Source organism: Bos grunniens, chromosome 13 (genome assembly GCF_055505025.1).
Source record: "Bos grunniens cultivar Pamir isolate PY7600 chromosome 13, Bosgru_T2T1.0, whole genome shotgun sequence".
Taxonomy (NCBI): domain Eukaryota; kingdom Metazoa; phylum Chordata; class Mammalia; order Artiodactyla; family Bovidae; genus Bos; species Bos grunniens.
This window is the reverse complement of record NC_141177.1, coordinates 60,620,028-60,647,781: the sequence shown is the minus strand read 5'-3', so window position 1 is coordinate 60,647,781 and position 27,754 is coordinate 60,620,028. Positions and strand designations below refer to the sequence as shown.

The 27,754-nt window shown below is 35.1% G+C and overlaps 1 protein-coding gene across 48 annotated transcripts in view; it reads left to right on the top strand.

The window, feature by feature from the left end:
• MLLT10 (MLLT10 histone lysine methyltransferase DOT1L cofactor) overlaps positions 1-27,754 on the top strand; it is a 208,072-nt gene that overhangs the window by 140,915 nt on the left and 39,403 nt on the right. For 14 of the 48 annotated variants that reach the window (XR_015139740.1, XR_015139738.1, XR_015139739.1 and 11 more), the window contains exons 11-13: positions 2,105-2,674; positions 8,787-8,831; positions 9,672-9,704. The exons of 4 other annotated variants lie outside the window; for them this stretch is intronic. Coding sequence is in view for 24 of the 44 variants with exons in the window: in XM_086334508.1 (XP_086190634.1) it covers positions 2,105-2,674; positions 8,787-8,831; positions 9,672-9,704 (648 nt within the window). In the remaining 20 variants the exon portion in view is untranslated. The remainder of the gene's footprint in view (positions 1-2,104; positions 2,675-8,786; positions 8,832-9,671; positions 9,705-27,754) is intronic. 30 more of the 48 variants (XR_015139741.1, XR_015139733.1, XR_015139731.1 and 27 more) reach the window with 5 other exon arrangements.

Here is a 27,754-nt window from a genome sequence, read left to right as displayed (position 1 = left end):
TTCTTTTTCCTCATGTAACAAAGTTAGATAGAAAAGAAAATGCTAAATTTGCTATTTTGTGTGTAATAAATTTACTGTATATTATTTTTATGATACTTTGGAAAATAAATAGTAAAACTGTAAGTTTTTTTTTTTTGGCCATGCCGCACGAATTGCAGGATCTTAGTTTCCCAATCAAGGGTTGAACCCAAGCCGTGGCAGTGAAACTGCTGAGTGCTAACCACTGAACTGCCAAGGAATTCTCATAAAATTGTAATTTTTAATGTAACTTCATTCACATTTTGAATGTGATTGGCAGAATTCAGTTATTTCTTCTTTGTAACGAAGACCTTATTTTGTACTGCTAAAATTGCATTTTTGAGCTTTTAATCGTATCTTTGAAGTACTAATCCATTTAGAAAAGAAATCTCTCATTTTCTTAAACTTAATAACATTGGAGTCTTTCCCTGCTTCTGTTAAGATATGATAGAGATGTGTTATGTTTTCATATCTGAGGTAACATTCTTAAAAGTTTTAAAAGTTGAAATTTATAGTAGAGCATTGAAAGTAATTGTATTTTTTCTTTTTTAATTTCAGGATTGTATGTGAATTTTAGAAAATATACATTTAAAGTATTGCATATACTAAATGTTTTAAAGTATTTACCTTGTTGTTGTGAACTTTTACTACCAGCTGTAAAAACAAAAACGTGAAGGAAAAAGACAGATGGTGACAGATCAGAATGGATAATAAAGAACTTCTTTATAGCTGCTAATTAAGTGGCAAATTGCAGTTGTACTTAAATGATTGATGTAATGTAAATGGCTTCTTAATATGTATATTTTTCTATACAGAAACGGCCGGAAAATGGTCACAGACGTACACGTAATTTCATAAATGAATAAGGCAGATATTCTCTTGAAAAAGTTAAATTTTAGAACTATTATTGTTTTCTAAATGAGCCATTTCAGCAGAACTTAAAATTTAAAAACCAAAACCATGAGACTTTAGTTAAAAATAAATTATTTCTTTGTGTAAGGAAAAATATCTTTCTGAATATTTAAGTCAATTTATGTGTGATTACCTATGAATGTGCTCTGCAATAAAATTTGTATTTAGCTTGGAATTTCCACTGCCAATAGAACACTTCATTTTGAGCTTTTGTTTCTAAGTATAATAGTTAAAACCTGATATAGTTTAGTTTTATGAAACAATAGTTATGTGGTCGAAACTGAGTCTAAACGTGTGTTACTTCATTTGGTAAGTGTGACGAGAGGGTTTGATAAAGTGAAATGGTGGACTGAACTTATTCATCAGAGCCATTAGTTTTCACCTGGTAAATAAGAACCTTGAGGTTCTTATATCTCATAATGACATGATGGGCTACTAGTATTCTTTAACTAAAGAGTGGGGGAAATAAGCAGTTTTGGAAGTTTTATGAGAGGTGCCTCTCCTATGATTTTACTTTCATAAAAGCAGTAGCAAAATGTAAGTGGCTGGTGTCTTTTCTTTATGCAGCTTCATGAGAGGTAGACTGGGAGAAATGTGAGTTACGTGGATTATTCCATGTGATCATTGTTATTTTATCAAATTCATGTTTTGGTGGGGTAGATGTAACTGAGTAATAAAATTCACCAATATTATCTTGAAGTTAAAACTCAGAACTTAACTACTTAAGCAACATCTTTTGGTTCTTACTATATGTTGGGAACATTTATCCTGGTATCTTCATAATTGCAAAAGAGGAAATTCCCCATGCCATTCAGAGTTTGATCACAGTCTTTTGAAAGTCTTCTTGAGACTTAGCTGTTCTTCAGTCCTTCCTCAGCATATGTAAGGCATGTGGGGAGAGCTGAGGAATGCCGCCATGTAAAAGTGGAAGGTAGGTTCAAAACCACATCTCATATCTTGGTAATTGTACAAAATGACAAGTATAATTTTATAGATAAACTTGATTTTAGTAATCTTTAAAAAAAAATCTAGCTGAGTTATATACTGATGTCCTTGGTTTTATAGTTTTTTTCGTCCTCTCTTTTTGCTGATTGTGTCATTTCTACTGCTCATGGGAACTTTTGCATCCAACTTTTTCTTTTCCTACCCCATTTTTTTTTTTCCCCCACTACAGGCAGTTTTTCAGGAACTCCAGGCAGTGTAAAATCATCTTCGGGAAGTTCAGTACAGTCTCCCCAGGATTTCTTGAGCTTTACAGACTCAGATCTGCGTAATGACAGTTATACTCACTCCCAGCAGTCATCATCAACCAAAGATGTACATAAAGGAGAGTCTGGAAGCCAGGAAGGGGGGGTAAATAGTTTTAGTTCCATAATTGGTCTCCCTTCAGCCTCAGCTGTTATTTCACAGCCTAAAAGCTTTGAAAATTCACCTGGAGATTTGGGTAATTCCAGCCTCCCTACAGCAGGATATAAGCGGGCTCAAACTTCTGGCATAGAAGAAGAAACTGTAAAGGAAAAGAAAAGAAAAGGAAATAAGCAAAGTAAGCATGGGCCTGGTAGACCCAAAGGAAACAAAAATCAAGAGAATGTTTCTCATCTCTCAGTTTCTTCTGCTTCACCAACGTCGTCTGTAGCATCAGCTGCAGGAAGTGTAACCAGCTCTAGTCTTCAGAAATCCCCCACGCCACTCAGGAATGGGAGTGTGCAGAGCCTCAGTGTGGGCTCCTCTCCACTTGGTTCAGGTAGGCCTAGCCCTTTGTTTCACCCTCCACCCCTCCCTCCCACCACCACCATCCTCCTTTCACCTTCACAAGCAAATCGTTTTAAACTATCATTATGAAAATACTGTGAGTTGCTAAGTGACATTTAATTATCTTAATGAAAAATGTTATCTTAGTAGGACAGTTCAGTCTTTGGAAAAGACATTTGGCACTAATCCAATTTTTCTTAACTAAATATAGACTAAATAGTTCAGTTCATTGGTCATTCATTTCTTATGAAACACCTAGAATTGATTTCCCAATTTTTATTTTTGCTTCACTTGCATAGAATTTTAGAAATCAACTCAGAATTCACATTTACGGTGTGAGAGTTTGCACTGTTTTTGATTGGTATTTGTTTTGGGGCTTCCTTTCCCTAAACCTCAGTTAGTCTTTATTTTCTCAGTAATTCCTGACACAAATTCTAGTTGAATTAACACCATCTGGAATATTTTTCAGTTAGTGATAGGTGATTTAAATTTATGGACTTTAAAAATCCCATTTCAGGAGATATCTTAAATGTTATGTATCATTTTTGTTTTCAGTTGTGTTTACCAGTTTTTACCATCATTTTTACCATGGTATGAATGGATTTATAAATGCTGTTATTTACCACATTGGCATGCTCCTTTAACTTATACTTTGTAATGTAAATGTTATTTTCAGTTTTTAAAAATTTCAAGATGTGTGTTTTTAAGACAGAAACTTAGCTAAATGTCGGCATTTATCTTTTATATTACATCTTCAATATGAGATAAATGACTTTAGATGTGTTGATTGTAAATTTTACCCATGTTTCACTTTTAGATTTCTGATTGTAGAAATAATGAAATTTTGGCTAAGATAAACTGTGGATTTTGCCTGTTCTGTTAGATGGAGAAGATAGGTGGAAAATGATATGGAAAAATAATAAATAGAATTTAAGTGATGAGTATTCATGTTTATTTTACAAATATAGAATTTTGTGGAGTTTCTATAGTTTTACAGACAATTCAGTAAGTAAATGTAAGAAAGACCATTATAAGGGAGAAAAGAGCATGTGTGAAGGTCAGATATGAAAAGTAGCAACTTATTAACTGCCATCTGTTATATTCTTTTTTATCTTGTTTAATCTTTAGAACAGTTTTATGACATAGGGGCTATGAATGCCTCTATTTTACAGCTGATAAAACTGAGACTTAGGTAAAATAAATTGTCCAAGATGACACGGTCAGGGATTTCTTTCTCTTTTTATTTCTGATAGCTAGCTTCTTTGCCTGTGGTGGACCTGTTAGACAGGTTTTTTTGAGAAATGAGTGGAAACTATGGAAGGATTAAGTACCGTTAAAGATAGTTTAGAGCAAGATTCCTTAGTCTTGGCACTATTGAGATTCTGGTTGGGCTAATTCTCTGCTGTGCATCACTGTCCTGTGCCTTGAAGGATGTTTATCAGGATTCCCAAACCCTACCACTACCCATAGTGACAATCAAAAAACATTTGGGTTCTGAAAGGGGCAAAATTGCCCTTGGTCGAGAACCACTGTTTTAGAGGAGGAAAATAATAAATTGCATCAAGAAATAAGTTCATTGAAAAGATTTTAATATTTTGCACCCTTCAATATATGTTTTATTTATATAGTATATTTGCTTTGAGACCAGAAGAGCTTAGCAGATAGCCATAGCCCCTGGTCACAAAAAAGAAATTTACACAGATTTCCTTGGAAAAAAATTTTTTAGTTCATGTTTATCTTTAGCAAAGAGCCACAGGAATCAGGTGAGTAACATACTGAGAAAATTAGGTGTAAATTTGCTCTTAGGAAGAGATCCTCACCAGTGTCCTAGCCATAGGGGCACAGTCTGAGAGTTAACTGAATCTCAGAAATTGTATTTGGATGCCAGTTGAAATACACATCCTCAAATTAATGGACTTAAAATACCAGTTTACACTCTTGAAAAGATTTTGGTATCTGTTACTGATTTAGGGAGATTTTAGGTGTGGAAGTCATATTCTTTACATAGTGATTACGTTGAGAGAGCAGTGTTTGTGGCAGAAAAATATGAATTTGTATCCCTTTTACCTCACCAGTAGGTAAAACAGAAATTCAGGGAGAAACTCCTATAAATATTATTTCACGAAGTTTAGACTTGTCAGGATTTTTTTCCCCCTTAAATCTGTATTTTAAAATCACTTTGAAGATTGTATAGATCTTGTTAAAGCTATTATTGTGGAGTAAGATTGTTTAAAACTATTTGAGGTAATATATTATTTAATCTTACAGATTTTAATAAAAGTTTTATGATTAGATCAGAGCTTTCTCTCATTGATAAGCTTAGTTCTAAAAAGTCTATTCTTACCTACGAAAAGCTAGCTGAATGCCATGAATATTTAGGAATTAAGTCTTCTTACCATAAGTTAAGATTGCTAACTGCTGTTTAAACTTAGCTTGTGCTGCACACTGGCTTGCATAGAGTATTATTACCCATTATATAGAAGAAGAAATAAACAATTCTCAGATCTGTCAGTGGTGGGACTGTGCATTTTCCTTGACTCCAGTAACGGTTATAAAATTTAAGGGGTGTTGATGAGGGTCCAAAACCATGGTAGTACACTGTTGGTCATACTTTAAGCAATGGGATCAACAAGAAAATTTGAGCCAATAATTTTAACTTGCAGTAGTACTACCTCCTACTAGTATGAAAGTGTTAATTTTACTTTTGCACTAATTTTAGATTGAGAAGTCACTTAGTAATTGTACAAGCAGAAAACTTTCTCCTGTATAAAATAAGTCATAGGAGGAATATGTACTGTGTAGTGTGTTACCAAGAGTTTTTCATGATGCTCTCTTTAAAAGATTCATGTGCAAGTAACAATGCAGGCAACCTTGTGTACACCTGTTAGCTATAAGGTGAGCTGTACCACGCACTGGAACCCTAGCTCCAGCAGGCTAGGGCCTGTGTTTGCCATGTTTACTACTGTCTCCACTGCTAGCATAGTGCTTTGAACATATTAAGTGGTAAACATTAAAAAGGAAAACGAGTGAACACTGTTAGTAATTAGTGATCTCTGAGAATGTACCATGTGTTTAGTAGTATCCTGTGTAGTTTTGTACTTGTCTTTCAAGAATTTTTACCAGGTTGCAAGTGAAATTATTTTTTTAAAAGCTTTTCATGTAGTATTACAGGCTAGTTTTAGGATATATAATTAGCTGGAAAAGACAATGGACAAGATGAAATTTGTATTGTACTTTGGAGTAGGCAGATAAAGAAGACCAGCATTATTATCAGAAAAGAAAGCTCAGGTATATTTGAAGGGTAAACTTTATAAAAACAAGAAGCTTGTGTTTGTGGGATAGAAGTAATGTTGATTCAACAGGGCAGGATGGGTTTATGGAGAGTAAGTCCGAACTTCTAGTAATGATATCGTATATATCTTGGAGCACCTAAGAGTTTCTAAAGAACTCTTTAATGACCATCTCATTTGATCCTTAGAACAACCTTGTGAAATAGACAGGACAGCTGCCTTTGTTGTGGTGGTGGTTTTTCCTCGTTTACCACCACTAGGATATAAAGCAGATGTACAATCAAGTCCTTATGATGTGATTCTCTTAAAATTGTTAGTTAGAAATAGCATTTTAAGAGTAGTCAAAGTTCTCTCATGACATGTTCAAATTACAATAGAGCATACTGTTTTATAATGACTTGCACAAAATTTACTCAAGGTTGTAAGTTTTGGCTTATAGAATATATGAAACTTTTGATTGAATTCTTTCCTACATATATTCTTTTGAGGTATTAACAGGCACCTGGTCTTTTGAAATGTTGAAAGTTAGGATGTTGAAAACATTGAAAGTTTTGGATGAATTGACATGCTATATTTGTCCTTTACTCTTTTCCTGTTTGTCTCAATCACAGTAGGAGAATTTAGGATTTACTAAAATGAAAGTTAGCATTTTTTTCTTCACAGAAATCAACATGTTATTTTTTCTGAGAAAAAGTTGGTATTCTTTAACTGATAAAGAGTCAATAGGTTAGCATTAATTTCTTTGCGCATTCTCTGCCCTTTCAGAGTATATTCTTCCCTATTTGTTTGTTTGTTTCAATCTTAGTCGCTCGTTCTTTAATAGAGTGCTGTCATACCTTTCTTAGTTAAGATACCTGAAATCTTTCAGTGATGTAATTCTTTAGTGGTAATAAATGCTGTAAAAAGAGATTCTGGAAAGGCAGTCATTTTGTTGTGATGCTATATACTTATTCTTAAGCTCTTAAAAGATATCACAAAGATAAGTTATTAATATGAATAGATCACCTCTAGAAGTTTCTTCTGGTTTCTACTGAAATATGAAGTTTATGAAAGTTTGACTTGAGCCCATGTAACTTTGAAAGGGATCCTATTTATGTCATACCTACTTATATTGGTAAAGTAAAACTTAGAAGTCTTTTTCTGATAAAATATTTTAATTAAAAAATAGACTGGTTCTGTAAGCAAATAAGGGAATCATAAAGATATAAAGTATTATTATAATAGACTCATAAGAGTAGAGTTAGTAATGCAGTACTGTAAACCAAGGAGTAGATACAGTTAGTGAACATAATTCACATCTATCTTAATGACTTAGGTTAATGATTTTGTATACATTGATTATATTGGATTATAAATGAAGAAGATATTGGATACGGCTAAGACTAGTGAATACCTTGGAATCTGTTTTCTTAGAAAATCCTGATATTTTTGGGTCTTTGATGACATGAAAATTTCTGGCCCTATGTTACGGCTATCTTTCTATAAAAATATTAGATCAAAAGCCAGAGTAGCCATATTCCAGTTTATTTCCCATTGACAAAATCTTTCTGCACAAGGTCCTTTGATTATTTTTAGCACCATTCCAAGCAAATACCATTTCTCTAGAACATAGCATGTCTATCTCTTCAGTTGCCTTTTAAAATCTCACTTGTATTGCATTTGTTAATGAAGCATTAAGGCGGCAAATTCTCCCACAATGGCTCATCTTTTTGGGTTATTTGGAAAGGACTTAAACTAAACTGGCCTAAGTGATTAATCTTTAAACTGTATCTCATATCAGTTTCTTTAACATTACAGTGATTGCTTTGTCTTACTTTTTAATTTCAAATTATTCAGAGTGGGCTCATGATTAGACTTGACTTTTGAGGTAGATGCGTGAATGATGGTTGCCTGGAAGGCTCTCTGGTACACATGGTTCCTACAGGTCATGTTTTTGGTTAACATAATATCCAGAGAATTCCCAGATATCCCTTCTTTAAAAATAACTGGCCAGAGGTGGTGGCCACATGTGAATAACAGTTGTTTCCAGATTAGTAGACCAGGTCTTTTGAGTCACAGCTTTCCCTTAGTCCTGGCTTTATCAATTATTTTTTCATGTGGAATATCATACGGAAATTTACTCCTGATTTCTGAGCAGATTTTCCTTTTAGCAGTGCTTTATTGCCTCATGTCACCCTCTGCTAGTTCTCTTCATAAGGGAGGAGTAAAGGAATAAAAGTAATTGCTTGTTCATTATAATCATCAAAAATGAAAGGTACAAGAGAATAAGCTGAGTGTGGTTTAATGAGTTTTACGTAACTGTAAGTTATATAAAACTTACATAACAGTCATAATGGATTTCTGCTCAGATATAAACTAAATTTTCATACTTAAATTACAGTTTCTAATTGAATACAGCATTCAGATATTTTTGATACATTGTTCTCATCTAATTATATAAAATTATCTAATTATACAAAATTCATCACATTGCCTAACTATACTTCCTCATAGTAGTGTATCTGTTTATTCTTAAAACATTTGTTATACAGATTCATTTGTAAGCCCTTACGTCTTTTCCTCATTCTTTGCCCACATACGCATGCACACATATTTCTACACTGTCTTGTTAAGATTGTGAGAATTACATTCTGTTTGGTCCTTGTACCCCTGACATCCCAATTACTGGCTTATAATTTCTGTTCACACAGTTCTATTTGCCTTTCTCAGTTAGACTTGGGATGAATGTTTTCCTGTTTTTCTGGCCCCTTTCTTTTCTACCCTTAAGTCACTGGCAACTTCTTTGCTGATTTCCTTTCTCCTCCCTCCCAACAGAAATTTCCATGCAGTATCGGCATGATGGAGCTTGTCCAACAACTAGTAAGTTGTCGAACTGGGTTGGTAACCCAGGCTTTTTGACTTCTACTCTAGTGCTTTTTCTAGTATATTACACCACCTCTGAACCCTTAAGTTTTAATTTTCTAAAATGCAGTTGGTTCTTAATTATGTAGGTTTCTCCTACAGTGATAGATTAACTTGCTGTTTTGTCTGTCCTGTGTTCAGAATCCATATTACAGTGAAACTGAGACCAAATTTTGTTGATTACTGGCCTTTTAATATGGTGCTTCTGTTGCGAAATTGTGACTTTTGTTCCCCAGTGAAGTAATATTTTCAATATTTTGGTTTTCACTAATCTTAATGTTCATATATGTATATTGGCATTAGATAGCGTTTTTTGCTTAGACCACTTCATATGTTGAGACTGTTGTTCTAAAGTCTAGGAAATGAGAATGTTTGATTAGGTTAGATGTTAAAATGAGGTTGTTTTTTTTTTTAATGATAAATATTGTTCAGTGTGACCAAAGGTGGATTTACCTATATAGAATTGTATCTTATTGTTAACTGACATTCAGCAAGAAAGACATTAGACTACTAAATGTCTTTTTAAAAGTAGCTTTACATATATTTATTACTAAGGAAATTTATCATCATTATGACTATATCTGGCATACAAATTAGTAGATAATATATTGGCAAATGAAATGCAATATCTAGAAATTCATGCTGTGTGAAAACTGAGCCAAACTTGTAATGATTTAAGTAATGATACATGATAGACTTATTGAGATTTTATTATACTGATTCAGTCTATACCTGTGTATTTCTTTTGTGTGTTTGAGAATGATCTTAACCTGAAGTCCTTTTTTCCTTACTTAAAAGCTTTCTCAGAGTTGCTGAATGCAATACACAATGGTAAGTTTTATTAGAATCTTCTCTGGTGGTTCATTTATTACAAAGGTTGCCTTTTGTCGAGAATCCCAATTGAAAGCTTGCATGTTCTATTGATGAAATGAAACCTAGCTCTGAATCAATTGTTCAGCACCATAGTGAAACTTTTTGTAGATTGCCTATAGGAAGATAATAGGTCAGCTTCGTTCATCAGTTTGGCTTTTACTGTCTCTTTGTAAGGCAAAATGGTGATAGTGTTGTTCTTCCTTTATTAAAGTCTTTTTTCTAGTTTTGCAAATGTTTCTCCCACTCCCCCCACCCCCGCCCCCGGTTCTTTTGAACTCTTACCAGTGCAGTTGATTATTGGTTTCTTCTTTAGGAATTAACTGCTGTTTTGCAACTGTGAATGTGAATTTTATTTTAGGGTTAAAAACGTAATACTTTTGTTATTATACTTCTCTTGTTTCATTGAGTGATTAAACAAAGGATAAGTGGGCTTCCCTGGTACCTCAGCTGGTAAAGAATCCACCTGCAGTACAGGAGACCCCGGTTCAATTCCTGGGTTGGGACTATCCCTGGAAAAGGGATAAGCTACCCTGTCCACTATTCTTGGGCTTCCCTCATGGCTCAACTGGTAAAGAATCTGCCTGCAATATGGGAGACCTGGATTGCGAATGATCCGCTGCCGATCCCCTGGAGACCTGGGTTGGGAAGATACCCTGGAGAGGGAACAACCCACTCCAGTATCCTGGCCTGGAGAATTCCATGGACTGTATAGTCCATGGGGTCACAAAGAGTCGGACACAACTAAGCAACTTAAAAAAAAAAAGTCTTTTAGATTATACCCAATTTGGGACCAGTATTTTTATAGGAGACTTGAATCTTTTATAGGATTAGATTCTGAAATCAGAATATTAAGGCAAATGCTATCATTAGGTTTTTTTTACTTTTAAGATAAAATTTTGCAAAAATGGTTGAGTTTCTTCAGTTCCAAGAACCTTAATTTTTTGATGTTCAAAAAAATAAACCTCTTGAATCTACTGTCACCTTTTGTTGATTTTCATTTTTAGTCATTAACTGACAAACTTATTTGTTCAGTACTGTTTGTATGATTCCAGGCAGTTTTCCCAGCACATTTTCATTAACTTCATGAAGATAAAGTTTTGCTAATGTAGTTGAATTTGCCATTGATTTGCATTGTATTTGGATTAAATTGTAAGATGTTTACAAATGTATAGCCAGCAAGAGACTTACATGGTGAATAAAGAAAGACACTGTTGATTTGAGGGTGGAAGTGGTTGGGATGGGGAACCCATAATGAGCATTATATTGATGGGTGCATTTAAAAGATAACTCCTGCTTTCCTGTGTAACTTGGAATTGTGAGCTCTTAGAATAAATACTCCAGATAAAAAGGAACTCTTGAACATTTGTATCCAGAGGAAAGGGGATTAGCAGCATTCTTTAGAGTAAAGTAAATACGTTAACGTTCTTTGATAGGAAAGTATAAAAACATCATTTTCAGTTTGCATACATAAATTTAGACTTGTTTTTTAAATTCTGGAATATTAGTAATTAATATAATTAATAATTAATATTATTAATTTATTCTAGAAGTATTGTGAAAATTTGAAGAGTATCAGTTCAGTTCACTCGCTCAGTCGTGTCTGACTCTTTGCAACCCCATGGACTGCAGCACGCCAGAGTTCCTGTCCATACCAACTCCCGGAGTTTACTCAAACTCATGTCCATCAAGCCAGTGATGCCACCCAACCATCTCATCCTCTGTCGTCACCTTCTCCTCCTGCCTTCAATCTTTCCCAGTATCAGGGTCTTTTCTAATGAGTCAGTTCTTCACGTCAGGTGGCCATAGTATTGGAGTTTCAGCTTTAGCATCAGTCCTTGCAATGAATATTCAGGACTGATTTCCTTTAGGATGAACTGGTTGAATCTCCCTTGCAGTCCAGGGGCTTCCCTGGTGGCTCAGAGGTTAAAGTGTCTGCCTGCAATGCGGGAAACCTGGGTTCGATCCCTGGGTCTGGAAGATCCCCTGGAGAAGGAAATGGCAACCCACTCCAGTATTCTTGCCTGGAGAATCCCATGGACAGAGGAGCCTGGTAGGCTACAGTCCATGGGGTTGCAAAGAGTCGGACACGACTGAGCGACTTCACTCACTCACTCACTCACTCACTCCTTGCGGTCCAAGGGACTTTCAAGAGTCTTCTCCAACACCACAGTTCAAAAGCATCAATTCTTTGGTGCTCAACTTTCTTTATAGTGCAACTCTCACGTTCATACATGACTACTGGAAAAACCATAGCTTTGACTACACGGGGTTTAAAAAAGTAAATAGTGTCAGGTGCCACAGAAATCCTTTGCCATTAGTAACTGACAAAATACTGGTTATATTAATTTAATGGGGCAATTGTCATGTTTCTCTGCATGGTGCATGAAGTTAATGTCATGGAGTAATACAGTAAACACAGATTTTCTTTAAAATCTTGGGTTATTTTATAACTGGAAGTTTGTACCTTTTGACCCCCATTACCCATTCCACCCCATCTACTGATGCACATTTAGGTTGTTTCCATGTCTTGGGTTTTGTAAGTAATGCTGCAGTGGACATGGGGGGGTACACATACTTTTCTGGATTAAGTGTTTTTGTCTTCTTTGAATAAATGCCCAGAAATGGATCCATGTTAGGCCTTTGTTTTGTTTTTTTAAAAAGAACCTCCAAACAGTTTTCCATAGTAGCTTCACCAGTTTATATTCTTACAACACAGGTTCCCATTTCTCCACATTTTCACTAATACTTAATTCTTATATTTTTGATAATGGCCATTCTAACAGATGTGATGTGATATCTCATTGTGGTTTTGATTTGCATTTCCCTGTTGATTAGCAGTGTTGAGCATCTTTTCATGTGTCTCTTGGCCATCTGTTTGTCCTTGAAAAAACATGTTTTCAGATCCTCTGCCCATTTTTTAGTCGGATATTTTTTGTCTTTTGAGTGGTAGGAGTTGTTTACGTATTTTGGATATTATCCCTTTATCAGATATAGGTGACCCTCGAACAACTGAAACAACTGGGGTTAGGAGTGCTGATCCTGGTTATCAAATCCAAAAATCATAGTCAAGACCAGTATCAAGGAGCTTATCACCTGTGTTTTCTTCTAGGACTTTTATGGTTTCAAGTCTTACATTCAAGTCTTTAATCCATTTTTAGTTGGGTTTTGTGTAGACTATAAAATCCAGGTTCATCTTTTTGCATATGTATGTCCAGTTGTCCCAGCGCCATTCATTGCAAAGACTGTCTTTCCCCATTTTATGTTCTTGGTTCTTTTGTCACAGCTTGACCATATATGCTTGGGTTTATTTCTGGGCTCCCTGTTCTGTTGCACTGATCTGTATATCTGTTTTTATGCCAATACCGTACTGCTTTGATTACTATAGTTTTGTAATATAGTTGAAATCAGGGTACATGATGCTTCCAGGTTTGTTCTTTCTCATTGCTTTTGCTGTTTGGGGCCTTTTGTGGTTCCACACAAATTTAAATTTTTTTTTTCTTCTATTTCTGTGAAAAATACCATTGGAATCTTGATATGGATTACATGGAGTCTGTAGCTTGCTTTGGGTAGTATGGACATTTTAACATTAATTCTTCCAGTTCATAAATATGGAATATCTTTCCATTATTTGTGCCTTCGATTTCTTTCATTAATGCCTTTTATTTTTCAGTGTAGAGATCTTTCACCTCCTTGATTTAATTTGTTCCTGGGTATTTTATTCTTTATGATGCAGTTGTTAGTGGGGTTGTTTTATTGTTTAGTTTGTTATCAGTGTATAGAAATGTGACTGATTTTGTATGTTAATTTTATATCCTGCAGCATTATTGAACTTGTTTATTCATTTTAACATTTTTGTGGTGAAGTATCTAGAGCTTTCTATACAGTAAGTCCCCTACATCTAAACAAGTTCCATTCTCTGAGTACATTTATAAGTTTAAGTGTGTTTATAAGTCCCAAGAAAGTGAGCCTAGGTACCCAACTACCACAGTCTGCTACATAGTACTGTGCTGTAATAGGTTTATAATTCACACAAATAACAAGCAAACACAAAAATAAAAAATTTTTAATCTTAGAGTACTTTACCTTGGAAAGTACAGTAGTTCATGCCAGACATGTGAACTAACTTACATGCATGCAAATATGAATGCATATTTGCATTTTTCAAAGTTTGCAACTTGAAAGTTCATAGTAGGGGACTTAATGTAGTGTATAGCAGCATACCATCTGCAAATAGCGATAGTTTTATTTTTTCCCTTCCAAATTGATGTCGTTTTTTTCCTTATGGAATCACTCTGGACTTATATTTTCAGTTGTAAAGATAAGTGTAGAATTGGCACCTAGTGAATTGATATTTAGCCTATGGAGGATTGAAGGAGAGTTGTTTGGATTTAGTTGGAAATATCCATATGTTTGTGTTTTTTTTTCAAGTCTCTTTTTTTAAAGTGTAGTAAAATACACATAATACAAAATTTTCCATTTTAACCTTTTTCAATTGTACAGTTAGTGTTAAATACATTCACAGTATTGTACAAGCAATCTCCAGAATTTTTCAGTGTTACAAAAACTGAAACTATAGTGATAAAACCGTAGCTCCCCATTCCCTGCCTCCTCAGACCCTGACAACCACCATTTTACTGTGTATGAATTTGACTACTCTAGATACCTTATGTGAATAGAATCATATAATATTTATCTTTTTTGTGACTGACTTATTTCACTCAGGCTCATATCCTCAAGATTTATCCATGTTATAGCATGTATTGGAATTTCCTTCCTTTTTGAGGCTGAATAATATTAATACTGCATCATATGAACATACCACTTCTTATCCATTTATCTGTTAAGGTATATTTGGGTTGCATCCACCTTTTGGCTATTGTGAATAAGCTGCTTTGAATGTGGCTGTTCAAAAGTCTTGGTATCTCATTTTACCCAGAAGTGCACTTGCTGGAGCTTATGATAGTTATATGTTTTTAATTTTAAAAAATTTAAGTATTTGCAATACTTGTTTAAATTTACAACATTTTGTTAGTTTTAGGTATACAACAGTGATTCAGAATGTTTATAGGTTACACCCCATTAAAGTTATTAATACATTATTGGCTATACTTCCTGTGCTGTATAATAGATCTTTGTGGCTTATTTATTTTTTACATAGTTATATTTTTAATTTTTGAGAAGCTATTATACCGTTTTCCATAGTTGCTGCACACTTTACATTCCCACCAAAAGCGTTCAGGGTTCCAATTTCTTAATATCCTTGCCAACACTTGTTTTCTTGCTTTTTTTAAATAGTAACCCTCCTAATGGATATGAGGTGTCAAATGTTAGCTTTAAAATTTTTTCTTCTTCATTATATTGAACATCAAGCAATAAAAAGCTTGAGACTTGTCACCAGAGGAGGAAAGAAAAAGAATTTACATTCCATTTTATTCTTCTTATATTTGTTTTCTGTGGTTGTTCTAAAAAATTGTCAGAAACTGAAAAAAATGCACATTTATTATAGTTCTGTAGAAGTCTGACATGAACCTTACTGGGTCTGTTAAGGTGTGGGCAGGCTTTGTTCCTTTTTCAAATCTGTATAGGAAGATCTGTTTCCTTATGTTTTCCAGCTTTGGAGGAGTGCCTGCTCGCCTTACCCTGAGATCTCTGTCTTCAGAGCCATCAATTTTGGGGGGAGTCTCTCATGTTTCAGTCTGTCTGGTTCTCAGATACACTTTGTGAGGACTCTGGTTATGTGGGGTCGACCCAGACAGTTCTGCTTCTCTGGGTCCTTAAGTTACATACATTTGTGTAGTCTCGTGCCATTTAAGGTAACACATTCATAGGTTGTGGACATTAAGGCATGGATACTTTTGTGGGGGGAGGGTAGTATTCTGCATACCATATTTGCTTACAATTATTCTAGTGTACTTTAAGAAGGTGTTGCTTAAGTCATTTCCGAGGTTAGACTTTGCTAGTACATGTATTTGTTGAATAATTTTGGCTTTGTACCTTTTTTGTTAACTTTTCTCTCTCAAATTACTGGTAACCTGTTCTGATTGCCAATTCCATGAGAGAGTCGGGTTTTTATCTTACTTGATTTCATTGCAGAGATATTGTTGGTCACTCTGTTTTGAAGCTGTTTGTATTCCATTATATCATTCTCCTTTATCTTTTTAATAAATTTATAAAATATTTCACATTTATAGAAAAGTACAGACATTATGAATTTATTACAGATACAACACCTGTTAATATTTTGCCTTATTTTCATAGATCCTTTTTCAACTTGAGCACTCAGGAGTTTACTGCCAATTTAGGAGATAGCATGTTACCAGCACGGTTGAATACTCTTCACCATTGCATTCCCCATGGTTAACAACTACGTTGCATTTTGTTTATAATTCCTTTGCTTAGTTGTTTTGCATGTATGTGTAAAATTATACTCCCTTATTTCTTTTTCCTACTTTGATCCTTTTTTGGAGTAAATGACTTTTGGTCTACTTCTTCAGTATCTTATTTTTTCCCCCAGCATCTTTAGTGAGATAAAATTTATTTAATATGAAAGTTACAATTTTAACCATTTATAGTATATAGTATATGTTTTTGGTATACAGTTGGCCCTTGAATATCTCAAGAGTTAGGGGCCCTAACACTCCTCACATGTAAAATTTTTGCATATAATTTATAGTTGGCCCTGCATATACAGATTTCTTTCCTATAGTTATTTTCACATCCATGAATTCAGCCAAGGATCGTGTAGTACTGCAGTATTTGCTACTGAAAAAAATTCACATGTAGGTGGACCCATGCAGTTCAAATTCATATTGTTTGAGGGTCAACCATATTCACAATGTGATCAGTACCAGAATAAATCTCTTAATCCCAGTATATTGTCTTCCCCCTCTGTATCCTGGCAATCAATAATCTATTTTCTGTCTCTGTAAATGTCTCCGACTCTTTGCAACCCCATGGACTGTAGCCTGCTCACTCCTCTGTCTATGGGATTCTCCAGGCAAGAATACTGGCATGGATTGCCATTGCCTTCTCCAGGGTATCTTCCCAACCCAGGGATCAAGCCCCCTTGGCAGGCGGATTCTTCACCACTGAGCCACCAGAGAAATCTGTCCCTCAGTTTGGGTTCTGTCTCTATAGATTTGCCTATTTTTGGCATTACACATAGAGGGAATTTGTGTTTGGTTCCTTTTACTTGATTTAATGTTTTTTATGTTTAAACAAAAGGTTTATCTACATTATAGCACATATCAACACTTCATTCTTTTTTGTTTGTTTTCTAATGGTTGGATGATACACATTATATGGATATATACCATATTTGGTTTATCCAGTCATCAGTTGATGGACATTTGGTTGTTTCCACTTCTTGAATAGTATGACTGATACTGCTCTCAACTTTCACACAAGTATTTGTGTGAACATATTGGTTTAATTTTATTTGTCTTGTGTGTGTTTGTAGGGTAGAATTGCTGGTTCATTATGGTGACTTTTTGAGGAACTACCAAACTCTTTCCCACAGCAGCTGTACCATTTTACATTTCCATTAGCAGTACACGAGGGTTCCAATTTTACCACCTCCTCACCAAGACTACTTCTTCCTTTTTTTTTTTTTTCCATAGCCATCCAAGTAGATGTAAAATGGTACCTTATTTTGGTTTTGATTTACATTTCCCTTACGACGCATGAATTAGCATCTTTTTATGTTTTTATTGGGCATTTGTTTTGTGTGTGTGTGTGTGTGTTTTTTTTTTTTTTTAGAAAAATTATATCTTCTTGGGTCAGTTTTTGTATTTTGGATGTTTCTAAGAATTTGCCCATTTCATCTGGATTTTTAAATTTGTTGGCATATAGTTATTCATAATATTATCTTTATAATCCTTTAAAAAATTTTTTTCATAAGATGTGTAGTAAAGTCCCTTTTATTCCTAATTATAGTAATATGAGTCTTTTCCTTTGTCAGTCTAGCCGGAGATTTAGCAGTTTTGTGTATTTTTAAACCAACTTGTGGTTTCATTAATTTCCTTTATAGTTTTCCTGTTCTTTATTATATTTCTGCTTTTTTTTCCCCTTCTGCTTACTTTGAATTTCATTTGCTCTTTTTCTAATTTCTTAAGATAGAAAGTTAGATTATTGATCTCAGATCTTTTTTTAAAGATGCAGATTTGACCATGTCACTGTGTTACTTAAATCCTGGTGTTGATGGGATAAATTCATAGTCCTTAACAAGGCATAAGAAGTTTTTCCTGGACTCACCTGCCTCTCCAGGCTCACCTTTCTCTCCTACTTCTTGTGGCATGAGTATATCCTAGTCAGTTTCCTGATAGACTGCTCTCTGCAAAATCAGTGATTTAAACTTTGGTTGTATCTGCTGGTATGACCTTCCATCTATTTTTATCTAAAGAAAGTAGAATTTAAAACTCAGCGTAGATTTATCTCCTGAAATTTTTTTCCCCGTCTGTTGACATTAACTAAAACCAAAACACCTTGCACTTCTGGTGTACCTGGTGGTCTAATGCTTTCTTCATTCTGTTTCTACTGCTGTTCCAGACAATTGTTTTTGTTTCTGTAATCTGTATCTTAGTCATACTTGTCTCACATTTGTGGAGGGGGATAAAAAAAAACCCATAAACTCTTCTGTTAGAATGCTGAGATTCTGAAGCATTAAACTGGATTACTTTATTCACCCTCTAGCATTGATACATCTCAAAATGTCTTGTTATACAGAACTTTATAAAATTAAAATTTGCTATTTCTGTAAGACTTGCTTTGAAAAACTAATGAAAGTATAAGCACCAAGGACATATTGTATGTTGAATAGTCATTTTGAATTTTAAGCGTATTTCTTGATTTGCTGTTTCTCATAGAAGATCTTAGGACTTAATAATCATGGTGAGTTTTTTGAAAATGTGTAAAATATTCCATAAACTTTTGAAATTGGTGTTTTTCGATAAGGAAGTAAGAATATCATCAATACAAAGAAAATTACTTTTAGGAAAGCACTTTGCCAAAATATATATTTTAAAAATAGCCTCAAGTAGGATGAATTCTGTTTGATGAGAGAAATTTAGGAAAGTTGAGTTGAAATAATATTAAAATTATTGTCCTAACAGAAAAAGAGAATTGAATAGATAGGAGAAAGACAGAATGTAAAAGCCTTTTAGTAAATTTTGGAAACTTTTAAGGCAGTTTGGAAAGGCAAAAAAAATAGTCATTTGACGGCTTTGAGCAACAGTATTGTTGTTCAGTCAGTAAGTCATATCTGACTCTGCAACACATGGACCGTAGCACGCCAGGCTTCCCTGGCCTTCACTATCTCCTGGAGTTTGCTCAAAAAACAATGGGGCTAGGTGGGGGGTAAATTTTAAATAGGTGTCTGTGAAGTTAAGTGCCTTGTATTTCATAACATTTTGTTTCATGGTGGTACCTTGGAACTAGCTAGCTTGAGTGATAGAATTTAGATTTTATGATATTACTGAAGTCTAAGTTTAACCTCTAGATTTCATCTGGCAAGTATACTTAAAATAATGATGAAACAAGTACTGTGTATACAGGATTGCAGTTTAGTTTCATAGTCCAGTTAAAACCTAGCACATCATCAGCCTGATTTTCATCATCCTATTTAAAGCGTGATTTTGCTCTAGTGCTTTCTAGGTGGTTTAATTATTTGTTTGTTTATAGTTTTTCTGCCTTACTAGACTGTAAAGCCATGTAGCATAGGCAGTGGATTTTACTCTTTATTTCACTGGTATTTAACTTATCATCTAGTAGACTCTCCATGAATGTTGAATGAATAAATTATTGTCAGTTGCTACATAGTCCTTGAATAGGTTTTATATATTTCTGTAATGTGTTTATTTTCTTGAGAAATTAAGCTTTTGCATTAGGCCATCTTGTTTCTGTCAGGGTAGTAACTTGGTTCTTTGCTGCAAAAGTAGAGTTGCTTCATTTGTTTAGCTTCAAATCTCACTTTTAATATAATTTTGAAATAGTAGATTAAAGTAGCTAAAGAGCTTAGATCTGTTTTCACCACAGTAATATTGGTAATTGATTTCAGTGCCCCATTTACTAAGGTTTTAAATTCCCTTAATTATGGTGCTTATAGTTTGTCACAACCATGCTTATTAAACAAATCTCATTTGATGGAGGAGACAAAGTAACGTCAACCAGTTATTCATAGATATCTGCTATAGGATTGAGAATAATATGAATGCTAATTGATTTGGGGGGAATATTCTCTCTCAAGAACAGGATCCTGCTGCTGCTAAGTCACTTCAGTTGTGTCCGACTCTGTGTGACCCCATAGATGGCAGCCCACCAGGCTCCCCCGTCCCTGGGATTCTCCAGGCAAGAACACTGGAGTGGGTTGCCATTTCCTTCTCCAGTGCATGAAAGTGAAAGGTGAAAGGGAAGTCGCTCAGTCGTGTCCTACTTGTAGCAACCCCATGGACTGCAGCCTACCAGGCTCCTCCGTCCATAGGATTTTCCAGGGAAGAGTACTGGAGTGGGGTGCCATTGCCTTCTCAGGTTTATTCAGAATGATTTGTAGGAAACTAGATTTTTTTTCTCTTCATAAATGTCCCCTTCTTCTTTCAAGGCAGGATTGAGGTAGAGATCTGAGAACAGGGATGAGTAGTTCCCAGACAGAACCGTTCCCCAGTCCCTCTGTGAATCATCTGAGATTAACTATGTGTAATGAGGCATCGCTGATGGGAGAAGCTGTTGGTGTGAATAGTGTGGAGACTGAGAATAGTGGATCTAGATCATTCTAGATCTAATTTCTTTTTCATCACAATAGACTTGTTTTTCCTTCTTACCGAATTAGTTGGTATGTTATTTTTATACAGTAAATTGTTACACCCCAAGATACAACAAATACTGCTGTTGATTTCGGTATTTGTTCCTAAGGAGGAGGGAATTTAACTAATTACTATATAGCCTTGCTAAGTAATATAAGATATATATTACAGATAAAACAGTAAGACTTTTTCCATCTCAAAGCTAGGCTACTCAAAGTAGCCATCCAGGCTACTTTGCGGATCTCTGTAAGTACCTGAAAGATGGCTGTTCAAGACTTTTAAGTGATAAACACATAAGGATATTAATATATGAGTGGTGAATCAGCCACTGGGGCTAAAAGTCATTTGCAGTATGCATCTTATTTACAAAGTGAAATGTATAAGCATTTCATTGAAACTACAAGAGAAAAAGAATCTGAAAAGTTCTCATTGAAGGAATTAGTATAAATGGACATGAATTTATAAGAATTTATTTTAAATGATGCTGCTATTTGATAATACCTTTATTTAGAGTGCTACCTTTTTATTTTAGTGAAAAATAAATATATAATTACTAACCTCTTCCTGTTTTGACTTTAACTGTACTGATTTTTCCTTCTCATAAGTCTTAAGTTTTTCAACTTGTCTGTCATGGTAGTTTTTAGGAATTGGTTTATTAAAAATTCAAAATTAAAGTGTGTCCTTTCTTTAGACAATGTTGACAGTTTTATACTAACAGAGCAGGAACTTAAATTCATAGGTATGTACCAAACTCAAGCATGGTTCTAAAATAGATAATAGTGTTAAATTAATAATCCTAATGTAGCTTGGGAGCCTTCCCATATAAAGCAGCATTAGAGACCTGTAGTCACAGAAATGATAACTGAAAGGAATTCTCCATAAATGTGGATGGTTGATGGGATGAAGAACTCGATCGTGTTCTTATTGTATTTGTTTGAATTTGTTAAGACATGGTATGTTGGGTTCTAAGATCCCTTAAACTATTTACCTGTCAAGATTTAGAAGCCTACCTAAGTCTTTGATTTTTTTAAAGGCTATTTTCTACATCTGTGACACTTCTCTCTCACTGAGAGAAAGAAGAATCTGAGACCATATTCTCTGATTTGTAACAATTCTCTGATTCTATAATGTATCTATGTGTTACTTCTGGAATGGTTGAGAATAAGCATGTATATTCTGAATCTACTACTCTAAACCAATTAACGTATGCATCTACTCTATCCTTTTCTCTCTCCTGAAAACATCAGTTGTACATATTAATAAAACAAATCTTGCAGGCTGTGAGTATCTGCAGTATTAAACATTCCTTCTCAGGAGTGTCTTGGTTGTTTTTCATTTGGCAGGTATATATTGTTTCTATATCTAAGATCCTGGTTAGTTGCTTTGGGGAAATAAGTATATACTGCAAGTGGGTCCTGCCTTTGTTATTGTTGTCAGTCACTAAGTTGTGTCCTACTGTTTGTGACCCCATGAACTGCAGCGTGCCAGGCTTCCCTGTCTTTCACTGTCTCCCAGAGTTTGCTCACATTCATATCCATTGAGTCGATGATGCTATCTAACTATTCCATGCTCTGCCTCCCCCTTCTGCTTTTGCCTTCAATCTTTCCCATCATCAGGGTCATTTCCAGTGAGTTGACTCTTCACATGAGGTGTCAAAGTATTGAAACTTCAGCATCAGTCCTTCCAGTGCATATTCATAATTTCCTTTAGAATTGACTGATTTGATCTCCTCACAGTCCGGGGGACTCTCTTCTCCAGCACCACGATTTGAAGGCATCAGTTCTTTGGTGCTCTGCTTTCTTTATGGTCCAACTCATATCCATACGTGAATACTGGAAAATTTGACTATATGGACCTTTGTTTTGGGAACATAAAATCTAAGGAAAAGAACTGTGTATATAAATAATTTCCAGATAATAGTTATAACTTCTTAAATGATCTATAGTATAATAAGAGTTCAAGGTCAGAGGAAATTACTTTCATCTGAGGGAACGAGATATCCAGAGAATGGAACATTTTACCTGATGCTTAAAGTGTAGCTACTTGGAGTGGATTGATGTATATACCTGTTCCTGATAGAATAGTATATTCATGTAATAACAGCTAAATATTTGGAATTATGCTTCTCAGATTTTTCTTCATGATGCTTGTGGAGCATGCATCATGCTCCAAAAGTATTAGAAGCAACTAATATTTTTATTCCAAATTAGAAAGCTCATATTGAAAGTTGTTTCTAGGTGTGTGAAGATTTAGGAGACCTAAGAATCTGACCTTCCCCAGATCAGTCCTTAACGGAACTATGGAGAGAGACCAAAGCAGTGTAATAAACATATAAAACATGTGAGAGGAAATAATTTTAAACTAAGAAAACATTATAAAAAGAGATAGAAATTTTAGGTATGGAAGATTATAATGGTTAAAATAAAGAACACCATATATGGAATAAATAGCAACGCATAAAGCCAAGGAAGAGAATAATTAATAGGTAGGTCAGATTAAGGAAATCTGTAGAAAGATGGAAAGGATCTGTATAAAAAAATTAAAAAAGAACAGGGAAGCCTGGCGTGCTACACACAGCCCATGGGGTCACAAAGATTCGAACTCGACTGAGTGACTGAACAACAAGGAGGATAGAAGTAGAATCTAGATAACAGGAGCCCCAGAAAGGCAGAGAAAGAATGTAGAAGAGGAAATAATGTGAAGAAATAATGGAGATAAACTTTCTTAAAAAAAAAAAAAAAAATGAGGTCTTAGATTGAAACAGCCCTTGGAGTGCCAAAGAAAAAAGAGTGAAGAAAAAATTCTCATCTGGACACATTATAGGGAAAATGTAGAAATATCAAGAAAGGAAAGAATTCTAAAACATGGACTCTTAACTATGAAGTGCTTCTTAAGGACATCGCAAAGGACTAAATAGAAGTGATTACTTTTCTAAGGAAATGGTACAACATATGAAAAGACTAGAGTTACAGGGATATTTATCATAGAGGAAAAGTGAAAGTATTGGGAATGTGAAAATTATACCTTATTTCTTACAGTATCACCTAGATTTGATCATTGAGTTTTATTTAGGAAGTTTATCTAATAACTTGAAAATATATCCTGGATATATTTTCTGGATATATCCAGGATATATTTTCCCAGACATCAAACCCAGAACAACAAGTTGTGTATTATTACGCATAAATAATGACTCTATGGTAAAAGACTGTCAATTTCTTATGATTCTTGTTTTCTTGGTGCTCAGATTCTAGTTGGAAGAGTCAGAAATATAGAGAATAAAATATTAGACATAATTATAGTAACTATGTTAAAGATTTGAGAGTAGTTTTTTCCTTGTCTTCACTTTCTAAAATTGAATGTTGTTATTTTTATGTTTTTATTTAAATAACAAAAAATCTTTCATGAAGAATGAATAATTGTTTTAACAGCTGCCACATCTAATAAGATTATGATCTTCATTTTACTGGACAATTTTTGTTTCCTACTATACCTTCTTTTTTATTAAGGTAAAGAAATTAAAAAATAAATCACTGTGTGATGAACTTCATGATGTTTCTCATCTAGGCTTATGATTGATACCAGTTTCGGTGTGTCTTATCTCTTCTTAGTTTAGTACTTTCCTTCATTAACCTGACTACCTGTATTTTTATACTTCATCTGAGCTAAGTGTTTAGGTTCCTGATATTAGCCTTGAGTAACATTTACATTACTTGGCAACACTAGTACACATCACTGGGAACCTCTCAATTTTTGCCATGGTATTTTAGTTCTTCCTCCCCTTTCCCTGTCCCCACTGTAGTAGATGTCTTTGTCTTTTATTCCCAGGAAAACCTTGATCTCTCAACACCCAGTTCTGCAACTGTGCTTGATTTGTATCCATCTTCTTTTCTTTCTCTCCAGTCCTTCTTGCAGTCAAAGGCTAATCCTTACTTGTGATCTGGATCTCATCTATCCTTTTTATGCCGTCATTTTATGACAGTGAGACCTTATCATTTTAGTTTCTTTACCCTCTCTTTCACTATCACTTATCTTTGACCATCTACATCTAAACATGCTCTAGTCTTTCCTCTTGAAAAAACACCCAGACTCTCTTTTAATCCCTTTCCTATTTGTGTGCCTAAGCTTCAGACCGTTTTCCATGCATACCCCTGTTTAAGATCTTCTGTGCTTCTTCATTGAGAGAATTCGTGTCTATTGTCAGTTCTGGACCCAGTTGTAACCATTATATCTCAAATTATTACTCTTCCTATTCTTTCTGTTCTTGAGGACTTTTTTAAGATTTTCACCTTTCATATTCCTTACCCTCTCTTTTATAATCTCCACTTGTTAATCTCTGTGTGCTATATCTATTTAATTTCTTTAGCACTTTTTGTTCACTCATAATTTCTTTACTCTATTATTGTTTCTGTTTAGTGAATGTGTTTTTAAATTTTAGGAATTCTTTGTGGGTTTTTCTTTTTTAATGGACCTGGTCTGGTTTTTTCTTTCTTGTTTTTAAGAATTTAGCTCTGGAAAAGGTCAGTTTTCATTCCCATCCCAAAGAAAGGCAAAGCCAAAGAATGCTCAAACTACTGCACAGTTGCACTCATCTCACACACTAGTAAAGTAATGCTCAAAATTCTCCAAGCCAGGCTTCAGCAATACGCGAACCATGAACTTCCAGGTGTTCAGGTTGGTTTTAGAAAAGGCAGAGGAACCAGAGAATTGCCAACATCGCTGGATCATCGAAAAAGCAAGAGAATTCCAGAAAAACATCTATTTCTGCTTTATTGACTATGCCAAAGCCATTGACTGTGTGGATCACAATAAACTGTGGAAAATTCTGAAAGAGATGGGCATACCAGACCGCCTGACCTGCCTCTTGAAAAACCTATATGTAGGTAAGGAAGCAACAGTTGGACCTGTACATGGAACAACAGACTGGTTCCAAATAGGAAAAGGAGTACATCAAGGCTGTATATTGTCACCCTGCTTATTTAACTTATATGCAGAGTACCTCATGAGAAAAGCTGGGCTGGAAGAAGCACAAGCTGGAATCAAGATTGCTGGGAGAAATATCAATAACCTCAAATATGCAGATGACACCACCCTTATGGCAGAAAATGAAGAGGAACTAAAAAGCCTCTTGATGAAAGTGAAAGAGGAGAGTGAAAAAGTTGGCTTAAAGCTCAGCATTCAGAAAACGAAGATCATGGCATCTGGTCCCATTACTTCATAGGAAATAGATGGGGAAACGTTGGAAACAGTGTCAGACTTTATTTTTTTGAGCTCCAAAATCACTACAGATGGTGATTGCCATCTGTAGTGATTTTGAAATTAAAAGACGCTTACTCCTTGGAAGGAAAGTTATGACCAACCTAGATAGTATATTGAAAAGCAGAGAGATTACCTTGCCAACAAAGGTCCGTCTAGTCAAGGCTATGGTTTTTCCAGTGGTCATGTATGGATGTGAGAGTTGGACTGTGAAGAAAGCTGAGTGCCAAAGAATTGATGCTTTTGAACTGTGGTGTTGGAGAAGACTCTTGAGAGTCCCTTGGACTGCAAGGAGATCCAACCAGTCCATCCTAAAGGAGATCAGCCCTGGGTGTTCTTTGGAAGGACTGATGCTGAGGCTGAAACTCCAATACTTTGGCCACCTGATGTGAAGAACTGACTCCTTGGAAAAGACCCTGATGCTGGGAATGATTGAAGGCGGGAAGAGAACGGGACAACAAAGGATGATATGGTTCGATGGCTTCACCAACTCGATGGGCATGAGTTTGAAATGAAAGACTGTAAATTAAAGTCATTCCTCATCAGAATGTTGAGGAATTTCATCATTTCAGTCTATTTCACTGTGGACTTACAGATTTGTATGGATTATAATCCCTTTGTTGTGGTGCTCAAATTGTTCACAGTTAGCCATTGGGAGCCCTTTAAGATGGCTCCATGTCCTTCTTATAGGTCTCCACTGTTCTTTTAATACTTCCTCACTACCTGATACTGGTCAGTTGAGGGCCTCCCTTAGCTCCTAGAGGCTTCTTGCTCATCCTTGCATATGTGCCCCTAGGTGATGGTTTGAGTCCTTTTCATACTTAGAATCTCTTTTGACTTTCCCTTCTGCTGCATTTCTCTTGCTTTCTCTTCTACATCTCCCACTGGCTATCCTGCCCTTCCTTGGTTTTTAAGGGCTCATTTGATTACACTGGGCTCATCCTCATATCCAGATAATGTACCTATTTTAAGTTCAGCTGATCAGTACCTTAATTCAATCTGCCAGGTGTCTTCAGAACAGTTGCTAGATTAGTGTTTGGTTGAATAACCAGGAGAGGGGGAACTTGGGAAACATCTTTCAAATTCTGCTTATCACAGCAGGATAATCCCAGGTTCTTATAGAATGTTGTTCTTTCTCTCATTTTTTATTCCTTTTCTTAGGTTTTTAATCATTTGGAATCTTTGTGTCCTAATCCTTATTTGCTGGTTCTATTTTCTAAGGTTCTTAGAAGACAGTCAAATTTTAATGTTTATATATGCTAACTTGTGAGAAAGAGGATTGTTCTTCCCTTGTTTTCTAATTTTGTTTTGCAAGCTCATTTTCTATTCTGAGTTGAGGATGTATCCCTTCAGAGAGTGACAAGACTGCCTAACCCCTTCTTATGTTAATTTAATGTTTGGGATTTACCAGACCAGGAACATGGTGTGAATTCAAACCCCCAAACCTATTTGAAGACAAGGCTGTCAACCTATTTGAATCTCAAGGCTGATTTTCCATCCTTTATTCAAAGCTGAGATCAAATTGGATAAACTTTTTTCTCCCTGTGTATGCTGTGATTTTGGGGTTTTGTGTTTTGTGAGAGTCTTTTGGGGGTGGAGTTGGGAAAGAATAGCTTAACTTTCCCCTCAAAGTCTAGCCGTTGTAAAGTCTAAACTATATAAACAAGGTCTTATCAATTTCAGCTTTTCCTCCATTGGAGACTCAAGGTTTATCTCTTTCCTTGTGAGCATTAAAGCCAAGCTCCTAGGTTTCGGACAGAGGCTGCTCTAGGGCAGCTATTAAAGCTTTTCCTCTTCATTTTGGCCCCTAAGGTTTTTTTCTTTCTTTAGGCTCAACTATTCATTTTTAGGTAATTTTAATCAGAAAGATTTTTACATTGCCTGATCTCCCTCATTGACAGAAACAAATTCCCCCATTGATTGATTGATTTTTGTTTTTTTAACCCACTTCATACT